Source organism: Pelodiscus sinensis, chromosome 1 (genome assembly GCF_052426305.1).
Source record: "Pelodiscus sinensis isolate ZL-2025 chromosome 1, ASM5242630v1, whole genome shotgun sequence".
Lineage (NCBI taxonomy): Eukaryota > Metazoa > Chordata > Testudines > Trionychidae > Pelodiscus > Pelodiscus sinensis.
In genome coordinates, this window is record NC_143052.1 from 4,296,690 (window position 1) to 4,312,217 (window position 15,528).

Consider the following 15,528-nt stretch of genomic DNA (forward strand, 5'->3'; position numbering starts at 1 on the left):
CGTCCTCAAAGAAGCAAACGTGGCTGAAGATTTTCCAAGTTCTGAACCTTTAAGTCGATACTTTGTTCCTGCACAGTACAGCGGTTTTGTCCCTCCTTTTTCCGACACTTGGAACTCAGACGTTCCTGCGTCAGCTGTTCTCTCTCCAAATGTGCAGAAACCCCAAAGAGCGCCAGTAAAACAGGAAAATTAAATGTAGAAACTTGCATGAACGCACCTTGAAGGTTGAAGAGCTAAGCTCAGCGCTCCCGTCAGAAATTCCCCAATGGAACAGGTTTCTCCTGCTTTGTTCGCTCAGCCCTGTTGCCTGGGTGAAGTATTGTCTAATGTTGGTAACTTAATTTGCATTTGTTGCATGATCGTCTAAGCAAAGAACGATGCACATGACGGTTCCCATTGAGTAATGGAGAGAGGACTAGCCGGTGCGTCATGCATGAAACAAGGCTGGTTAACGTGGCAGGAGACATTGTTATCCTCCGGGGGTTTTCTGAGTACACAGCTTTCTAGCCTGCGTGTCACGTGAATGTTTGTGTTTGCAGTTCGTTCCTCCCTCCCTCTCCTTGTTCACATGGGACTGTGCTGCTTCATTATGTGATGTCTGCAAAATGCTTAAAGATCCTCTTGTGAAAGGGCATTTATAGGTGTGCGCCGTATTGCTGCTCTTCGCCGCCTGCGCCCTTTGTAGGACACCAGCCCGGCCTCCTTCCCTGATTGCCCCGGGCCCCGCCGGAGCTATTAAACCTTCTGTGAAATGAGCCTTGCACAATGGCCAGGAATATTTAGCAGGCCTGAGTAATAAAACCAGCCTTGTACTTGCACCTTAGAGGGGTGTCTCCCCCCTTCGCACCCAAGGAGGAAGGGCGAGTACGTCTTTTCCCTCAGCCCTAAGATGGCCGTTCATTTGTACCCTCCAGCAGCAGGGTGCACAGGGCGGGGGACAGAGGTGGTATGGACGGAGCAAGGCGCCAAGAAACACGACTTGGTATTTGGGCTTCGTTAGGTGCAGCCTCTCGTATTGCTGCCCGGTCACCTGGCTCCTTTCCTTCCCTCCCGCCCCGCAGCGCCAAGACAAAACCTCCTCCAACCTGCACGAGGCCGCCTCGGACTGCGTGTGCTCGGCGCTCTACGCCATTGAAAACGTGGAGACCAACCTGCCCCTGGCGCTGCAGCTCTTCCAGGGGGTCCTGACGCTGGAGGCTGCCTACCACATGGCGGTGGCCCGGGAGGATTTAGACAAGTAAGCAAATGAGCTGCGCGGGGCACAGGCGGGGCTGTCGGGTCGGCAGCTGGGCGTGTGCGCACGACTGCTTGCAGGCCGGACAGCTGAGTCAGGGCGCTCCCTTGGCCGTCAGCACACCAGCCTGGAATCGGGGTGGGGGTTGGCCCAAGCGGTGGCGGGCAGGTGCCACCCTCAGCTGATGCTCTTCTCGGGGTGGAGAAGATGGGCTCCACCCGGGGTGGAAGTGGGGTGGCTTCGGGGGAGGGGAGAACAGCCCTTGCAGAACTCCAGCATGGCACTTCCGGTGCCAGGGGTCTGTCCCGCTCTGGAAGGAGCCCTTCTTGGTGGTTTTATTATGGTACGAGTTAAACCTAAATCGGAACTGCCAGACCATGGATGTTCCAGGACCAGAGAGTCCCAGTGAAGGCTGGTGCTCGGAGGCCAGTGGCCAGGCCAGGGCTGGGCATGCCAGTGGCGGGGGGGAGGCAGAAAGGACCCCGCCTGGTCTAGCAAAATCCCTCATCAGGGACTAGTCAGGCCTGAGGGTGCCGGACCCGGGAGGTCCAATCTGTAGCTGCTCCGGCCTGTACGGTGCCTAGCGCAATCCGAGAGCGTACAGTGCCAGACAGGTAAGGCCGAATAAAAGGCGAGAGGAGAAAGAGGGCAGAGTATCAACTTCCCGTGAATGACACTCCACGTCGCTCCTAGAACTGGCACTAGGACTCCGGGGTTAACTCCCCGTCCTGTGCACGGCCCGCGTGCTGTCAGTTACAGAAGGCGGTGCTGTCTGTCCCCGGCGCTGCGAGATGGCAAACACGGAGACGTGACGTGCTGCAGTCAGCCGTCACTCTGTCGTCTTGGCGTTGATCTTTCTCCTTCAATCAGACTAACAAAGCTGGGTAGATGGGGGATAGGTTTTTTGCTGTTCAGCTCAGCCCCTCAAATAGCTTCCTGAAGAGGGAATGTTAAATTTAGAATAATTGGCTGATCACAGTCGCTGCAATTTGCATTGACTGCTCGACTAGTTGATAGGGCGCCTCCCCCTTCGAAGTGTAGCAAACCCTAGGACTGTTGCTATGCTTCAAAGGCGAAAGGACTCGCCAGCTGATCCCGGGCTCCACACGGCACTGCCACTTTGAAACACCGTGCGGAGCCTAACACAGGGTGTTACCGCTTTAAGTACCCCCTCCTCTTCCCCTTCCCCTTCCCCCCCCACTTCTGATAGAGGCAGCAAGGAGGTGGGTAGCGTCTTGTTGACTATTGCATCGACCATCTGATAAGCATTTGCTTATTGGATAGTCGTCTAGTCCCTCACATCCCTATCCAGGACCGCCATCCTGCCTTCTAACTCAAATGCCGCCCTCTCTGTGACGTGCTGCTGTGAAACTCAAGGCTGATGAAGTTGGTTCACGTGCTTCTGTATCATGTGACATTGCCCCGCGCCTCCGTGGAGCAGTTTTTTAAACGAGGGGCTGGGAGAAAGCCGATAGGTGCGGAGGCGCACGTGGATCGGACAGAGATGTCCGTGGGGGATGGTCTATTAATAGAGTTTCTCTGGGTCCTAGTAAAGAAAGGAGGGAAGATAAAATATGGGGACGATCTGATGAGAAACAGTCAAATGAGAGTCCCATTCAGTCGCGTCAGGCAATGGCAGACCGCTAAAAAGTGACCAGATTTTTAAGTCTCGTACACAGACACGAGAAGTCTAAATAATAAAACGCACGAACTAGAGCGCTTCATATTGAATAAGGATTTGGATATCAAAGGCATCACAGAATCTGGGTGGGATACAGTCGTTCCAGGGTGCAAAATATATCCGAAGGGGAGAGCAGGTCGTGCCAGACGGGGGTGGCACTATCCGTGAAAGGAAGCGGGGACTCCAATGAAGTCAAAATCGTAAGTGAGCCAAACTGTTCTGCAACTGTGAGACTGTGCCGTGGAAATGGAAAGGAGCCGTCAAAAAAGTGAAATGCCTGCAAGCTGCAGGGGAGCGCTTAAAAACCTCATTAGAGGCTCGGGCTAAATGCATTTCCCTCCCGCCCCACCCCAAACCAGCGAGGACCCAAAAAAGCCACCCCGGCTAAACACTGAGTAAAGGGGACAGCTTTAAACATCGGAAGCCAACTCCTGCTGAGGATAATGCAAAGGAGCATCAACTCTGGCAAGCCAAGTGGGAGAGTGTAGTAAGGAAGGGCCAAAAGAGAATTTGGAGGGTGGCCAGCTAAGGATGCCGCCTAAGAGCAGCATATGTGCGAAGTGCGTCAGAAGCGGGGGAGCCTGCCGAATACAGTGGCCCCTGGGTGATCGGGGGGCTACAGGAGCACTCAGGGAAGACGAGGCTGCTGCAGCCGAGTGAAATGAATCTTTGCATTGGTCGCTGGCAAAGGATAATGATCACCCAAGAGCGCCAAGGGAAGTCAGGAAATTGCTGAACTACAGGTTGGGCCTCCCTGGTCTGGCACCCTTGGGACCTGACTAAGGATGTTAAGGACTAGTCGACTAGTCGATATCTACCTCCTCCCTCCCCCACCTCTTTGAGAGAGAGCAGTGGGCGGGGGGGAGGGTACTTCAAAGCAGCGTCACGCAACTGAGCCAGGGATCAGCTGTGTGGTGCTGCTGCTTTGAAACCCCAAGGCGGCTCAGCTGTGTGGCACTGCCCCTTTAAAACGCCGCACAGCTCCACACGGCATTTCCCTGGAACCTGGGGTCGGCTAGGGACTCCCAGGTTCTGCTGAAATGCTGCGCGGAGCTGGGGTCAACTGGGGACCCCCCTGCTGACTCCGGGCTCCATGGCTTTAAATGCACAGGAGCCCCCGCTGGGGACGCTCGTGCATTTCAAAGCAGGCACCCGCGTGCAGCCCGGTGTTAGCGGGGCTTCCCCCTGGCCCTGGGCTGGACGCGGGGTTGGGGCTCTTGTACATTTCTAAGGAGGGATGCGGACGTGCCTGTCGACTAGACCTGAGCAGTCCAGGAGGGAGTTTGCCGGACCAAGGGAGGTCGGCCCCTCTGCTGACAGACTCCAGGCTCTCCTGGGATCTGTTAGCAAATCGCCAGGCTCCCCTGTCCCTGGGCTGCTGGGCTCCCAGCTCCATGGCCAGCCGAGAGCGGGCTGCCAGCGCTCTGCCAGAGGCTGCCCCGGGGCATCAGGACTCCGCAGCCGGAGGAGTCCGGCGCTCTCTGGTTCAGCAGCATCCACGGTCCTGGTGGACCACAGATGTTGCCGGCCCACAGGTTCAACCTGTCCTAAGTATGGTTTGTAACCTATCGCTCCAGTCACCCCTGTACCAAATGACTGGAGGGTAGCTAATGTAACCACACAGCATGGGAGGCGGGGTCTGCTCCAGTAGCCGGGAATGGGACCATGGCGGGGGGGGACGGACGGACGGACGGTTGGTCAGTCTGCTCCAGCATCCGGGAATGGGACCATGGCGGGGGGGAACGGACGGATGGTCGGTCGGTCTGCTCCAGCAGCCGGGAATGGGACCATGGCGGGGGGGAACGGACGGACGGTCGGTCGGTCTGCTCCAGCAGCCGGGAATGGGACCATGGCGGGGGGGGGAACGGGCGGTCGGTCGGTCTGCTCCAGCAGCCGGGAATGGGACCATGGCGGGGGGAAGGGACGGTCGGTCGGTCTGCTCCGGCAGCCGGGAATGGGACCATGGCGGGGGCGAACGGACGGACGGTCGGTCTGCTCCGGCAGCCGGGAATGGGACCATGGCGGGGGGAAGGGACGGACGGTCGGTCGGTCTGCTCCAGCAGCCGGGAATGGGACCATGGCGGGGGGGGGAACGGGCGGTCGGTCGGTCTGCTCCGGCAGCCGGGAATGGGACCATGGCGGGGGCGAACGGACGGACGGTCGGTCGGTCTGCTCCGGCGGCTGGGAACGTGACCTGCTGCACAGATGAGAACGGGTGGAGTTTCTGCTCTGGCAGCCGAGAGAGACAGAGCCAGAGTGTTAGTTAAGAACTTGGGTGCCCTGGTATCACACGTCCAAACCAGCGCCCGTGACCTCAATATTGATGCACAAGCCAAAACTCCCTGCACTCCTGGTTGGAAAGTCTGAGGGGGACCCTGCTTGTGACCCCCGGTGCCTGAGTTCAGGGGCCAGCGTGCCCTGCCTGTGAGACGACCACTGTCTCTGGTCACATCTTCTGCTTCTCTTCCTTCGCCAGGGTTCTCAATTACTGCCGCGTCTTCACCGAGCTCTGCGAGACCTTTCTGGATAAAATCGTCTGCTCGCCGGGCCAGGGGCTGGGGGACCTGCGCACGCTGGAGCTGCTGCTGATCTGTGCGGGCCACCCGCAGTACGAGGTAGGGCTCGGCCGGTCTCTCGTGCTGCCTCCGCCGTCGGACAGCAGAAAGCCCTTCTCTGTCGCGGAGCTTGCTGGGGCGGGGTCAGGCCGGTGCGCGGTGGCCTGGAAAGCCTTGCTCCAAAGTGGTGGTGCGGAAGGTCCGGTCGAACTCCTCCAGGCCTGGGGCGGAAAGCCCTGAGGGAGGAGATCCGGAGACGTCCCTCCTCCGTGTGACTGATGGCGTTTTAAACCTCTCGTGTGCTAGGGGCTGCATCTTGTTCCTCAGACCCCAAGCCTGCCCCACTCCTTGCCTCTTGACCGCGCCCCCCTGGGCAGCAGCCCACCCGTAAGGCTGGCCCTGGTACCAGCCACGTTTGGGTGTATGTGGGTTCTCCCTCCTCGCCCCTCGCTTCCCACAGCACGCTTTGGCGGGTGGCTTGAAGCCCAGACTAGCCAGATCCCACGTGTGAGAGGAGAGCTTTCCTCTTCCCTTCCCCGGATCCCCCACCCTTGGGAGACCCCGGAAGCGCGTGGTGACCCACAGTCGTGCCGACGGTTCCTAGCTGCGGTTGTGTCCCTTCTCTTCCGCTCTGGGCGCCCATCCCACACGTACGGAGTCGTGGGTTGGCCCTCCTGCCGTGAGGTCACGGGCCAGGCCTGCTTGCCTCACCACCTACCCACACGCCCCGTGGTGCGCTGCCCTTTACTGAGGGCCCATTCGCACCTGAGGAGACAAGTGGGAAATGGGCCGAGCGAGTCTGAGGCGGCGAGCGAGCTGTTAGCCTCGAGGTGTGGCTGTCCGAACACGAACGGGCCCCTTAGGTCTGCGCTGCATTCCGATTGGGTACCGGACCGCTGTCAGTCAGTCGGGGGGCGGGGAGCCATGTTAGTCGGTGACTGGAAACACTTAAAACCAACCAACGGTCCTGCAGCACCTGAGAGACCAACCCAACATGCAGAGGGTGGCGGGAGCTTTCGTGGATACCGCCCGCTTCCTCCGGCCCACGAAAGCTGACTCCACCATCTGCATGTTGGGTTAGTGTCTCGGGTGCTGCAGGACTGGTGGCTGTCAGTCAGAAGGTGCCGTTTCTTTAACTGACACATTAAAAACTTCCCACCTGTCCGGGGGTTAAACACGGGAATCAATTGCCTGGGGGGGTTGTGGAATCTCCATCGCTGGAGATATTGAAGAGCAGGTTGGACAGACACCTGGCAGGGATGGTCTAGAAGGTGCTTGGTCGTCCCGTGAGGGCCGGGGGCTGGACTCGATGGCCTCAAGGTCCCTTCCGGTTCTCGTGTTCTGTGACTTCTACTGGCTCATCCCCGGTGTGGGCACAGTTAGACTGGTACAAGGCTTGCGTCTGCTTAGAGCTGTGCCCGCGGGCTGGGGGAGCGCGCTCACTAGCGCTCGTGCGTGGGCCAGGCTCTGGGGTGCGAGTCAGGTTCTCTTTCCCCAGGGGAGCAGGGAGCCCCCTGACAGAGCTTTGAGCTGCCTGAGAGGAGCTGGTGGCGCCAGCCGAGCTAGTGAACTGCATACAGCCTTGCCAGGCTCGCTAGCGGTACCGAGGGAGGCTGCGTTCCTGCGTGCTAGGCCAGAGCGCACCCCGCTGGGGGTGTCCTCACTGTTAGGCTGGGCGAGCCAGTGTCGCTCCTCCAAGCCCTGTGCCCACACTCCCCCCCTTGATGGCGTCAAACCCCTGCTTAACGCTGCAGGTTTGGGAAGCCAAAGAAGCTGCTTGTTGTCGTGTCGGGGCTCCGGGCCCTGGCCTGGCTCCAGCGGGGAGCAGCGCCCGTGCGTCTCTGCCGCAGCCTAGGCGGCCTGGGGACCCGTTGCCCGGCCCAGAAGGCCGGCGGTGAAACGGTGTCGGTGGGAAAACGAGGCAGGGCTGGCTTTCCTCTCCCAATAGGTGGTGGAAATTTCCTTCAACTTCTGGTACCGACTGGGCGAGCATCTGTACAAAACGGACGACGCTGTCATACACAGCATCTTCAAGGCCTACATCCAGAGGCTCCTGCACGCCCTGGCCAGACACTGCCAGCTTGACCCCGACCACGTAAGGCTTTGCCCTCGTCTCCCTCCGTCAGCTGAGGTGCCAGGGTCTGGCACCCTGGCCGAGCACGATCGCCTGACTGCCTCCCCGCGGGGCCCTGCTCTCCCTTCCTGGAGCCGTCCCGGCTGTATCCCCCACCTCCCAGGGAGCTTGCCTGGGGCGTGCGGGAAGAGGGTCTGTCCCGCTAGTGCAGCCCGTGTGGGGCGAGGCAGAGGGGCATCGCTCTGTGCTCCGTCCCCTGAGATGGAGGAGAGGCGCCCGTGGTTTACGGTGGCTCGATCCAGGTGTCCCTGATTCGGGAACACCCGTGGTTCGGTCACTGGCAGGGGGAGGAGGAAGTGGCTCTGCCCTCCCCCAGCTGGGAACGGCAGCGCGGCAGAATGCTGGTCTGGAGGCTTTTCCCTCGCTGCTCCCCGAGCAGCAGGGGGCGTGGAGCCAGGTGTGCCCCTGGGTGCCAGGTAAGCGCCCCACCTCCATCCCCCTCCCGGCCAGATCTTTCCCTCCTCCCCCCCCAACTGCCCTTCATTATGGCACACCCATGGTCTGGGCAGTTCCCCAATCCGGCATAGCCTCTTTCCCAAGTTGGAGCATAGCTTGCCTTGCCCTTCCCTTGCTGGGTGGGCTAATCAGGGTCTGGAAGTCCCCTTAGCTCTACAACCCCATTTCCTCCACCCCTCGCTCTGCTAGGAGGGTGTCCCGGAGGAGACGGACGACTTCGGGGAGTTCCGCATGAGGGTCTCGGACCTGGTGAAGGATTTGATCTTCCTGGTGGGATCGGTGGAATGTTTTGCTCAGGTGAGCCCCGGGTGATGCTGCTGTACCGCTGGCTAGGGGGCCGTCGCTCTGGGTGCGGTCGCTCTGGGTGCGTTTAGCGCGGCCTCACGCACGCGGGGTGATGTAACGTCCGTGTTCTGCGACGGATCGGTCCCCGGAGATCTCCCTGTGGCTGCTCCCCTCCACCGTGCCGGCCTAGAGTCTCGCTGAGCGCCTCTGGCTTGATCCTGGGCTGCCACATCCCCTGCCGCGTGCTGCTCTTAGGCGGTACTCGGAAGGCTCTCTGCACGTCTGGCCACGGTCACCCCGCTATGCCCTGCAAGCCGTGTCGCAGGCTCCTTTCCTCTCTGCGGCTGAAGCTGGGGGTGCTGCAGTCGTGCCCAGCAGTGGAAGGTTCTTGGCGTCCTATCCCCTAGGCCACGCGGGAACCCGCCCCTGCACCTTACCACGGGTAGGCCCTTTATCCCGCCTACCCCAGCACTGCCTGTCCTGAGCCAACCCCACCCCGGGGAAGACAGGACTCGAACACGTGACCCTGTCCTCCCCAGGCGGGCGCCCCATCCCCTACGCCACGCGGGAACCCGCCCCTCCACCTTACCGCGGGTAGGCCCTTTTTCCCACCTGCCCCAGTCGGGGTGAGCTGCTGCTGACGGGGGCTTGTCGCAGGCCTTGGTGCGCTTCAGGCCCTCCACGCACACCCCCCGCTATCCCACCCCCCCGGGGCTGGCGGCGCTCGCAGGGAGAACTGGATCGGGTCGGTGCAGAGCCTGGCTCCAGAGGGAGCTGCGGAAGTGGGCTGGGAGGATGTGGGGAGGATCATACACAGTGCTACCCTGCTGTGCCCTGGCTTGCTTCATCCTCCGATGTGACCAGCTCTCTACCCCCACAGCTTTACGCAACCTTGAAGGACGGGAACCCTCCCTGGGAGGTGACGGAAGCCGTTCTCTTCATCATGGCCTCTATAGCCAAGAGCGTTGACCAGTGAGTATCGGGCGCTGCCTGCGGCTGCGGAGACTGAGCGGAGGGGCCGTGGCGGGCAGGGCCGGCTGCAAAGGTCCCTGCCTGCCACGCTTGGGACGCTGTCCCCCTAACCGGTTCCCCTGCTAAAAACTCAGGCCCTGCGCTCCCGCAGAGCCCTGCAGTGTGAGCCAGCGATCCTGGCTCGGGATACGTGCTAGGCCAGATGCCGCCTTCGTGCATCCCGTCAGGGCCCTGCGGCACCCGGCTTCTGCTTTCCTTCTCCCCTTCCTCACCCCCGCTCCTTAATACGCCGCTGCCCCCAGAGCCCTCTGCTCCTCCACCCCTCCTGGGTACTCTCTGGTATTGGCTTGGGTAAGGGGGCGCAGGGAGCTGCTCTGGGAAGCACCGTGTCAGTTTACAACTCATTGCACGGGGCTGTGAAAGCCAGCCAGTATCCCCTGCTGGCAGCCGCCCTGGGATCGGGAAGGCTCCTGCATCCTGGCTGACACGGGCAGTGGAGGGGTTGGGACGTCCCTGACAGCTCCTGCGGCTGGAGCCTGGCGTGATCTGTGGTCTGGCTGTCCTGACACCCCCAGCAGAGTCACAGGGACTAGCAAAACGAGGATAAATTCAGCATTGGTCCCGTGGCATTTGAGGTTTGCCGGAACGAATCAGCCAGGTGCCCCAGGGAGGGCGTTGTGTAGTCTGGCCCACAGGCTGAGCGGCTCAGGCGGCCGATCATCCGAACGCCGCCTGTCACCGCGCTTCTCCTTTCTGACACCGTCCCCCGTAGCCAGAGCGGCGGCGGTTTCGGGGAGCGGCGCGCTTTGTGTGGCTGTGCTGGGAGGTGGCCTGTTCCTGCATCGCTGGCCCCTGTTCCTCTGAACCAGGCACGGCCCACGGTGGCGCCTGCTGGCTGCTGATGACTTGGTTAATGGCGCGAAACGCGGGCAAGCTGCAGGAGGGAGAAACCTCCCCCAATAGGGCTGAAGTCCTTTTCGGTACCACCAGGGGGCCCGCCTCCCGCTTCCCCTCGTGCAGGCCTAGCTGCTGGATCCGGGCGGGACTTCACCCTCCAGCTCCCCGGCGCTTCTCGTGGGAGCGGAGAACGGCCGCACCCGAGTCCGGAGGTGCAATTCCACGTTCATTGGGGTTGGCGTCCAGCCAGCACGACTCCAGTTTCCTTTCTTTTTCCCTTGGGGGTTTTCCTGTTTTTTCTCCACTCGCTTCCTGTTTGTCCCTAATACCCAGAAATATCGCTCTGTCTATTCCTTAATCGGTCTCTCTACTGACCTTAAACTAGCCAACCCGAACATTGTAACGTGATCATCCAACCCAGTGGCTCCCGGCCTTTCTCATACTGCGCGCCGGCAAACCCATTCGCAAACTTCTGGCAGACCGGCATCATCTTATCTGCATTTTCATTAGGTAAATCATGAATGTGCAAATATGTAAATAAATTGTTGCCCTCTGCCAAAAGCCCTGGTCCCCAGAGCTCCATGAACAGCACCCCGCTTCCTCCCCTGTGGCGGGCGGTTGCCGTAGCTGAAGCTGGCTGGTGGTGGTGGCTCTGGGGACCCCAACATAAGAACGGCCGGACTGGGTCAGACCAAAGGTCCATCTAGCCCAGTATCCTGTCTGCCAACAGTGGCCAGCACCAGGTGCCTCAGAGAGGCTGGACCGAAGACAATGATCAAGCGATTTGTCTCCTGCCATCCCTCTCCAGCCTCTGACAAACAGAGGCCAAGGACACCATTTTATCCCCTGGCTAATAGCCTTTTATGGACCTAACCTCCATGAAATTATCTAGCTTCTCTTTAAACTCTGTTATAGTCCTAGCCTTCACAGCCTCCTCTGGCAAGGAGTTCCACAGGTTGACAACACGCTGTGTGAAGAAGAACTTTCTTTTATTAGTTTTAAACCTGCTCCCCATTAATTTCATTTGGTGTCCTCTAGTTCTTCTATTATGGGAACTAATAAATAACTTTTCTTTATCGGCCCTCTCCACACCACTCATGATTTTATAATGAATTATAACCCTAGACCCCTCCACCCTCTCACTGGACCTGCGCTAGCCACTGACCCCAGGGTCCCCTGTACCCAACCCCCTCTTCCTCCCCCCCCCGTGCCTGCCTCCTGCCCTCAGAGGCCCCCGGTGCCAGACCCCCTTCCCAAACGCCTTAGTGCGAGCCCCTGGTGCCAGCCTCCTGTTTCCAGAGCCCCACTGCACCCAACTTCCCCAGTGCCAGACCCCCGCCTCTTAGAGCCCCCCAGCGCTAGCCCTGCCCTCGGGCTCCCCAGTGTCTCCCTCCCCCCACTTAGCACTTAGCCCTGCCCTGCCTCCCAGACGCCAGCTGAGCGCTGCTGCCCAAGTTGCGGCTGCTCTAAGGCTGCAGGTGCTGCTTGGCTGAGAAGTGGGGCAGGACACGCAATGGGAGGGGAGACACTGTGCGGTGTGTCCCTGGCAGCCAGCAGTTCGCGGCCTGGGACCAGGGGGGAACCGTTGATCTAACCAGTTCTATCCCGCCACCTTCTTGGGTTTACACCCAGCAAAGTTAATTATACCAGAGTCCGGGACAATCGGAGACCCAGACAGATAAACAGTAGAGTGGGGAGCAAGCCCTTGCCAGACAGACGGCTCCCAACCTGCGTTTCTAGGCTCTCCCCTTCATCAGCAGGCTGTAGAGAATAGCCCCAGGCTGCTGGGATGTGCCTTATTTCAATAGCAGTGCTCTGGACTGGTACGTGGGGCTTGTATAGGCCTTTCCAGGGCTGCTCGGTGTGAACTCTCTGGAGTGTGCGCTGCCCTGCCTTGCACCGTAACCTTGCTCTGACCGGCCGGCGCGTCTCACTCACTGTTCTTCGCTTGCTGCTGTTCCTGGCCGTCGTGTTCGGGAGCGCAGCTCCTCTCCTCGGCGTTGGGCCCCTTCATAAAGCGCGTTGACTGAACGACATACAAGTGTGGCGTAGTCACCGTTCTCGTTAGTTACCGTGCCCTGGGCTGGTGGGGGGGGACCTGTCCAGGCTCCTCGGGGTAGCACCTGCGGGGTTGCCTGTGTATCCGGTACGTTCGCCCTTCCAGTACAGAGTGGGTGCACTGGGTAAATGCAGGAACGGGACGGGCAGTCGGGTCAGTGTTGGGAGTAAGACTGCGCCGGATACCGAGTAACGGCTGCCCTCTCTTCCCAGGGAGAACAACCCGACGCTGGTGGAGGTGCTGGAGGGGGTGGTGCGCCTCCCTGAGTCTGTGCACACGGCTGTGCGCTACACCAGCATAGAGCTGGTGGGTGAAATGAGCGAAGTCGTGGACAGAAACCCTCATTTCCTGGGTGAGTCTAGCTCCGGAGCCCGGCTCGGTCCTGGCCCTCCGGGAAGTGTGACCCCTCCGAGGCCAGTGCAGCCAGTCTCCGAGTCACCGGCGTAATCCAGCGGCTCCTTGTGCTTTCTCCCTCCTCAGACCCCGTCCTGGGCTATTTGATGAAAGGGCTGTGTGAGAAGTCACTGGCCTCCGCCGCCGCCAAAGCCATCCACAATATCTGCTCCGTATGCCGGGATCACATGGCGCAGCACTTTAACGGCCTTCTGGAGATCGCCCGCTCCCTCGACTCCTTCATGCTCTCACCGGAGGCTGCCGTGGGACTCCTCAAAGGTACTTCCTCCCAGGACCACACGTAGCCGAAACGCCATTGGGGCGATGGCGTGGGTCCCCCGGGGGGCGTGGGACAGCCCCATCGTCACCCATCCGTTGGCATCCTGGGGGTAACGGTGAGCTCTGGGCAATTCGCTTTGGGGCCTGCAATTGTCCATGCACCTTCTGGGCCCAAAGGTTAATTTTGTGTGAGTTAGCTGTTGAATCGCTTGTGCACCTGGAAAATGCCTGGCTTTAAAGATCTGCAGAGCCTCGCACCTACCGTGGTAAAGAGTTTCAGGCAAGCCGAGTGCTTACAAAAACCCGCCAGGCAGGGCAACTAGAGGCCTTGTTTAGGGAGTTTGAATACTCGAGGATTTGGATAGCAGAACGTGAGACTGCATTAGCAGAACGCGGTCCCAACAGCTAAGTACCGCTGTCTGCAGCTTTCTGGTTTCTACGCCATGTCCTCTTGCTGCTGGCATGTACGTCGTGTTGTGTGCCAAACGCTGGCTAGCAAACTCGCAGTGCGCGACATTTGGCTACATGACGCCTGCTGGTGCAACCTGAACTCTCGCGTGCCCGGCTGCCTCCGTCACGTTGCAATAAGGAAGTGGACCTGTAATTGCGATGGTGCCCTGCATGTTTCAGGGCCCGATACTGTGGGTAGCCCTGGCCCTTACAGCAGTAGGCAGTGAGGGGGCAATGCGAGTGTCCTTTGGTTCTGGACAGATTGTGTGAGTGTGTGAGTGTGAGTGTGAGTGTGTGAGTGTGAGTGTGAGTGTGAGTGTGAGTGTGAGAGAGAGAGAGAGAGAGAGAGAGACACACACACACACACACACACACACACACACACACACACACACCCCCCCCCCGATAGAGACATTTTGTGCCTTGTTCTTTTAAGGTCACAGGTATGACTGAGTGTGGCGGCTGGATTTTTCTCTTTCTCCAGCACACCGGCATCTTTCACCTCCCAGCCCAAGCGTCCTGGTCAGGCTCTGATCAAAGTGAAACCTCAGTGCCATGCTGTGATCTAGTGCAGTGGTCCCCAACCATTACAGGCTGCCGGGTGCCAGGGGGCGTGGCTGTTCGCCTGCCGGGCGCTAGAGGGCGGGGATACTTGCGCGCCCAGGGGCGGGGCCCCCCATGTGCTGCGCGTCCTCGGGGCCGGCGCGCCCCCCCCCCATGTGCTGCGCGTCCTCGGGGCCGGCGCGCCCCCCCCCCATGTGCTGCGCGTCCTCGGGGCCGGCGCGCCCCCCCCCCCATGTGCTGCGCGTCCTCGGGGCCGGCGCGCCCCCCCCCCATGTGCTGCGCGTCCTCGGGGCCGGCACCCCCCCCCCATGTGCTGCGCGTCCTCGGGGCCGGCGCGCCCCCCCCCCATGTGCTGCGCGTCCTCGGGGCCGGCACCCCCCCCCCCCCATGTGCTGCACGTCCTCGGGGCCGGCGCCCCCCCCCATGTGCTGCACGTCCTCGGGGCCGGCGCCCCCCCCCCCCATGTGCTGCGCGTCCTCGGGGCCGGCACCCCCCCCCCCCCCATGTGCAGCGCGTCCCGGGGCCGGCCCCCCCCCCCCCCCATGTGCTGCGCGTCCTCGGGGCCGGCGCCCCCCCCCCCCATGTGCTGCGCGTCCTCGGGGCCGGCCCCCCCCCCCCCCATGTGCTGCGCGTCCTCGGGGCCAGCACCCCCCCCCCCCCCATGTGCAGCGCGTCCTCGGGGCCGGCACCCCCCCCCCCATGTGCTGCGCGTCCTCGGGGCCGGCACCCCCCCCCCCATGTGCTGCGCGTCCTCGGGGCCGGCACCCCCCCCCCCCCATGTGCTGCGCGTCCTCGGGGCCAGCGCCCCCCCCCCCATGTGCTGCGCGTCCTCGGGGCCGGCGCGCCCCCCCCCATGTGCTGCACGTCCTCGGGGCCGGCCCCCTCCCCCCAAGTGCCGTGTGCCCGGGGCCAGCACTCCTGTCATGTGCCCAGAGCGCGGGCAGCCAATTGGCGGCGCTCCCGGGGCTGGCGCTTACCATGTGCCGGGGGCCGGCTCCGGCACCAGGCATGCACCACGTGCCCAGGGCCAGGCGAGCCCCGAGCACTTGGCGGGCGCACACAAATGCCGTGTTGGGGACCCCGATCTAGTGAGAGGAGTGTGATTTTATCTGAGGGATAATAACGTCACGTCCAGTCAGGACACCTGGTTATTGCTCTCTAGTCTCTAGTCCAGCACCCTCTGGTCCGGTAACATCCAGAGTCCGGTGTGATTGTAGTGAGCCAGACGTCCATTCTCATGGGTGTAGCCAAGTTTCCTGCAGTGCCATACGCGCCCTCCCCCCGCCCCCCAAGAAAGAGCCCTATCTGTCTGGAACACAAGCAGCTTGGGCAGGGGAGGATGGAGCATCGTGGGCAGACTTCTAAACGGCCTTCTTAAAAGAGCAAGGCCTGCTCTGCAACTTTGGTCAACAACTTTTCCCTGGAGTTACCAGCACCTTTTTTAAACACTGTTCCCAGGAATTAAAGGGGCTGCGACTATTTTTCGGCCCCGGTCAGTTTCTTTTTTTTTTTCTCAAGTTTTGCTGCTATGGGGGCGGGGACGTGAGAGTTTCTCAAAAATCAAAAAGG

At 61.0% G+C, this 15,528-nt stretch overlaps 1 protein-coding gene across 1 annotated transcript in view; it reads left to right on the top strand.

Annotated features, from left to right (window-relative positions):
* Positions 1-15,528, top strand: part of TNPO3 (transportin 3) — a 75,944-nt gene that overhangs the window by 42,628 nt on the left and 17,788 nt on the right. The window contains exons 6-12 of the mRNA XM_075924792.2: positions 1,062-1,237; positions 5,392-5,530; positions 7,419-7,565; positions 8,250-8,357; positions 9,226-9,317; positions 12,486-12,625; positions 12,754-12,945. Coding sequence (XP_075780907.2) covers positions 1,062-1,237; positions 5,392-5,530; positions 7,419-7,565; positions 8,250-8,357; positions 9,226-9,317; positions 12,486-12,625; positions 12,754-12,945 — 994 coding nt within the window. The remainder of the gene's footprint in view (positions 1-1,061; positions 1,238-5,391; positions 5,531-7,418; positions 7,566-8,249; positions 8,358-9,225; positions 9,318-12,485; positions 12,626-12,753; positions 12,946-15,528) is intronic.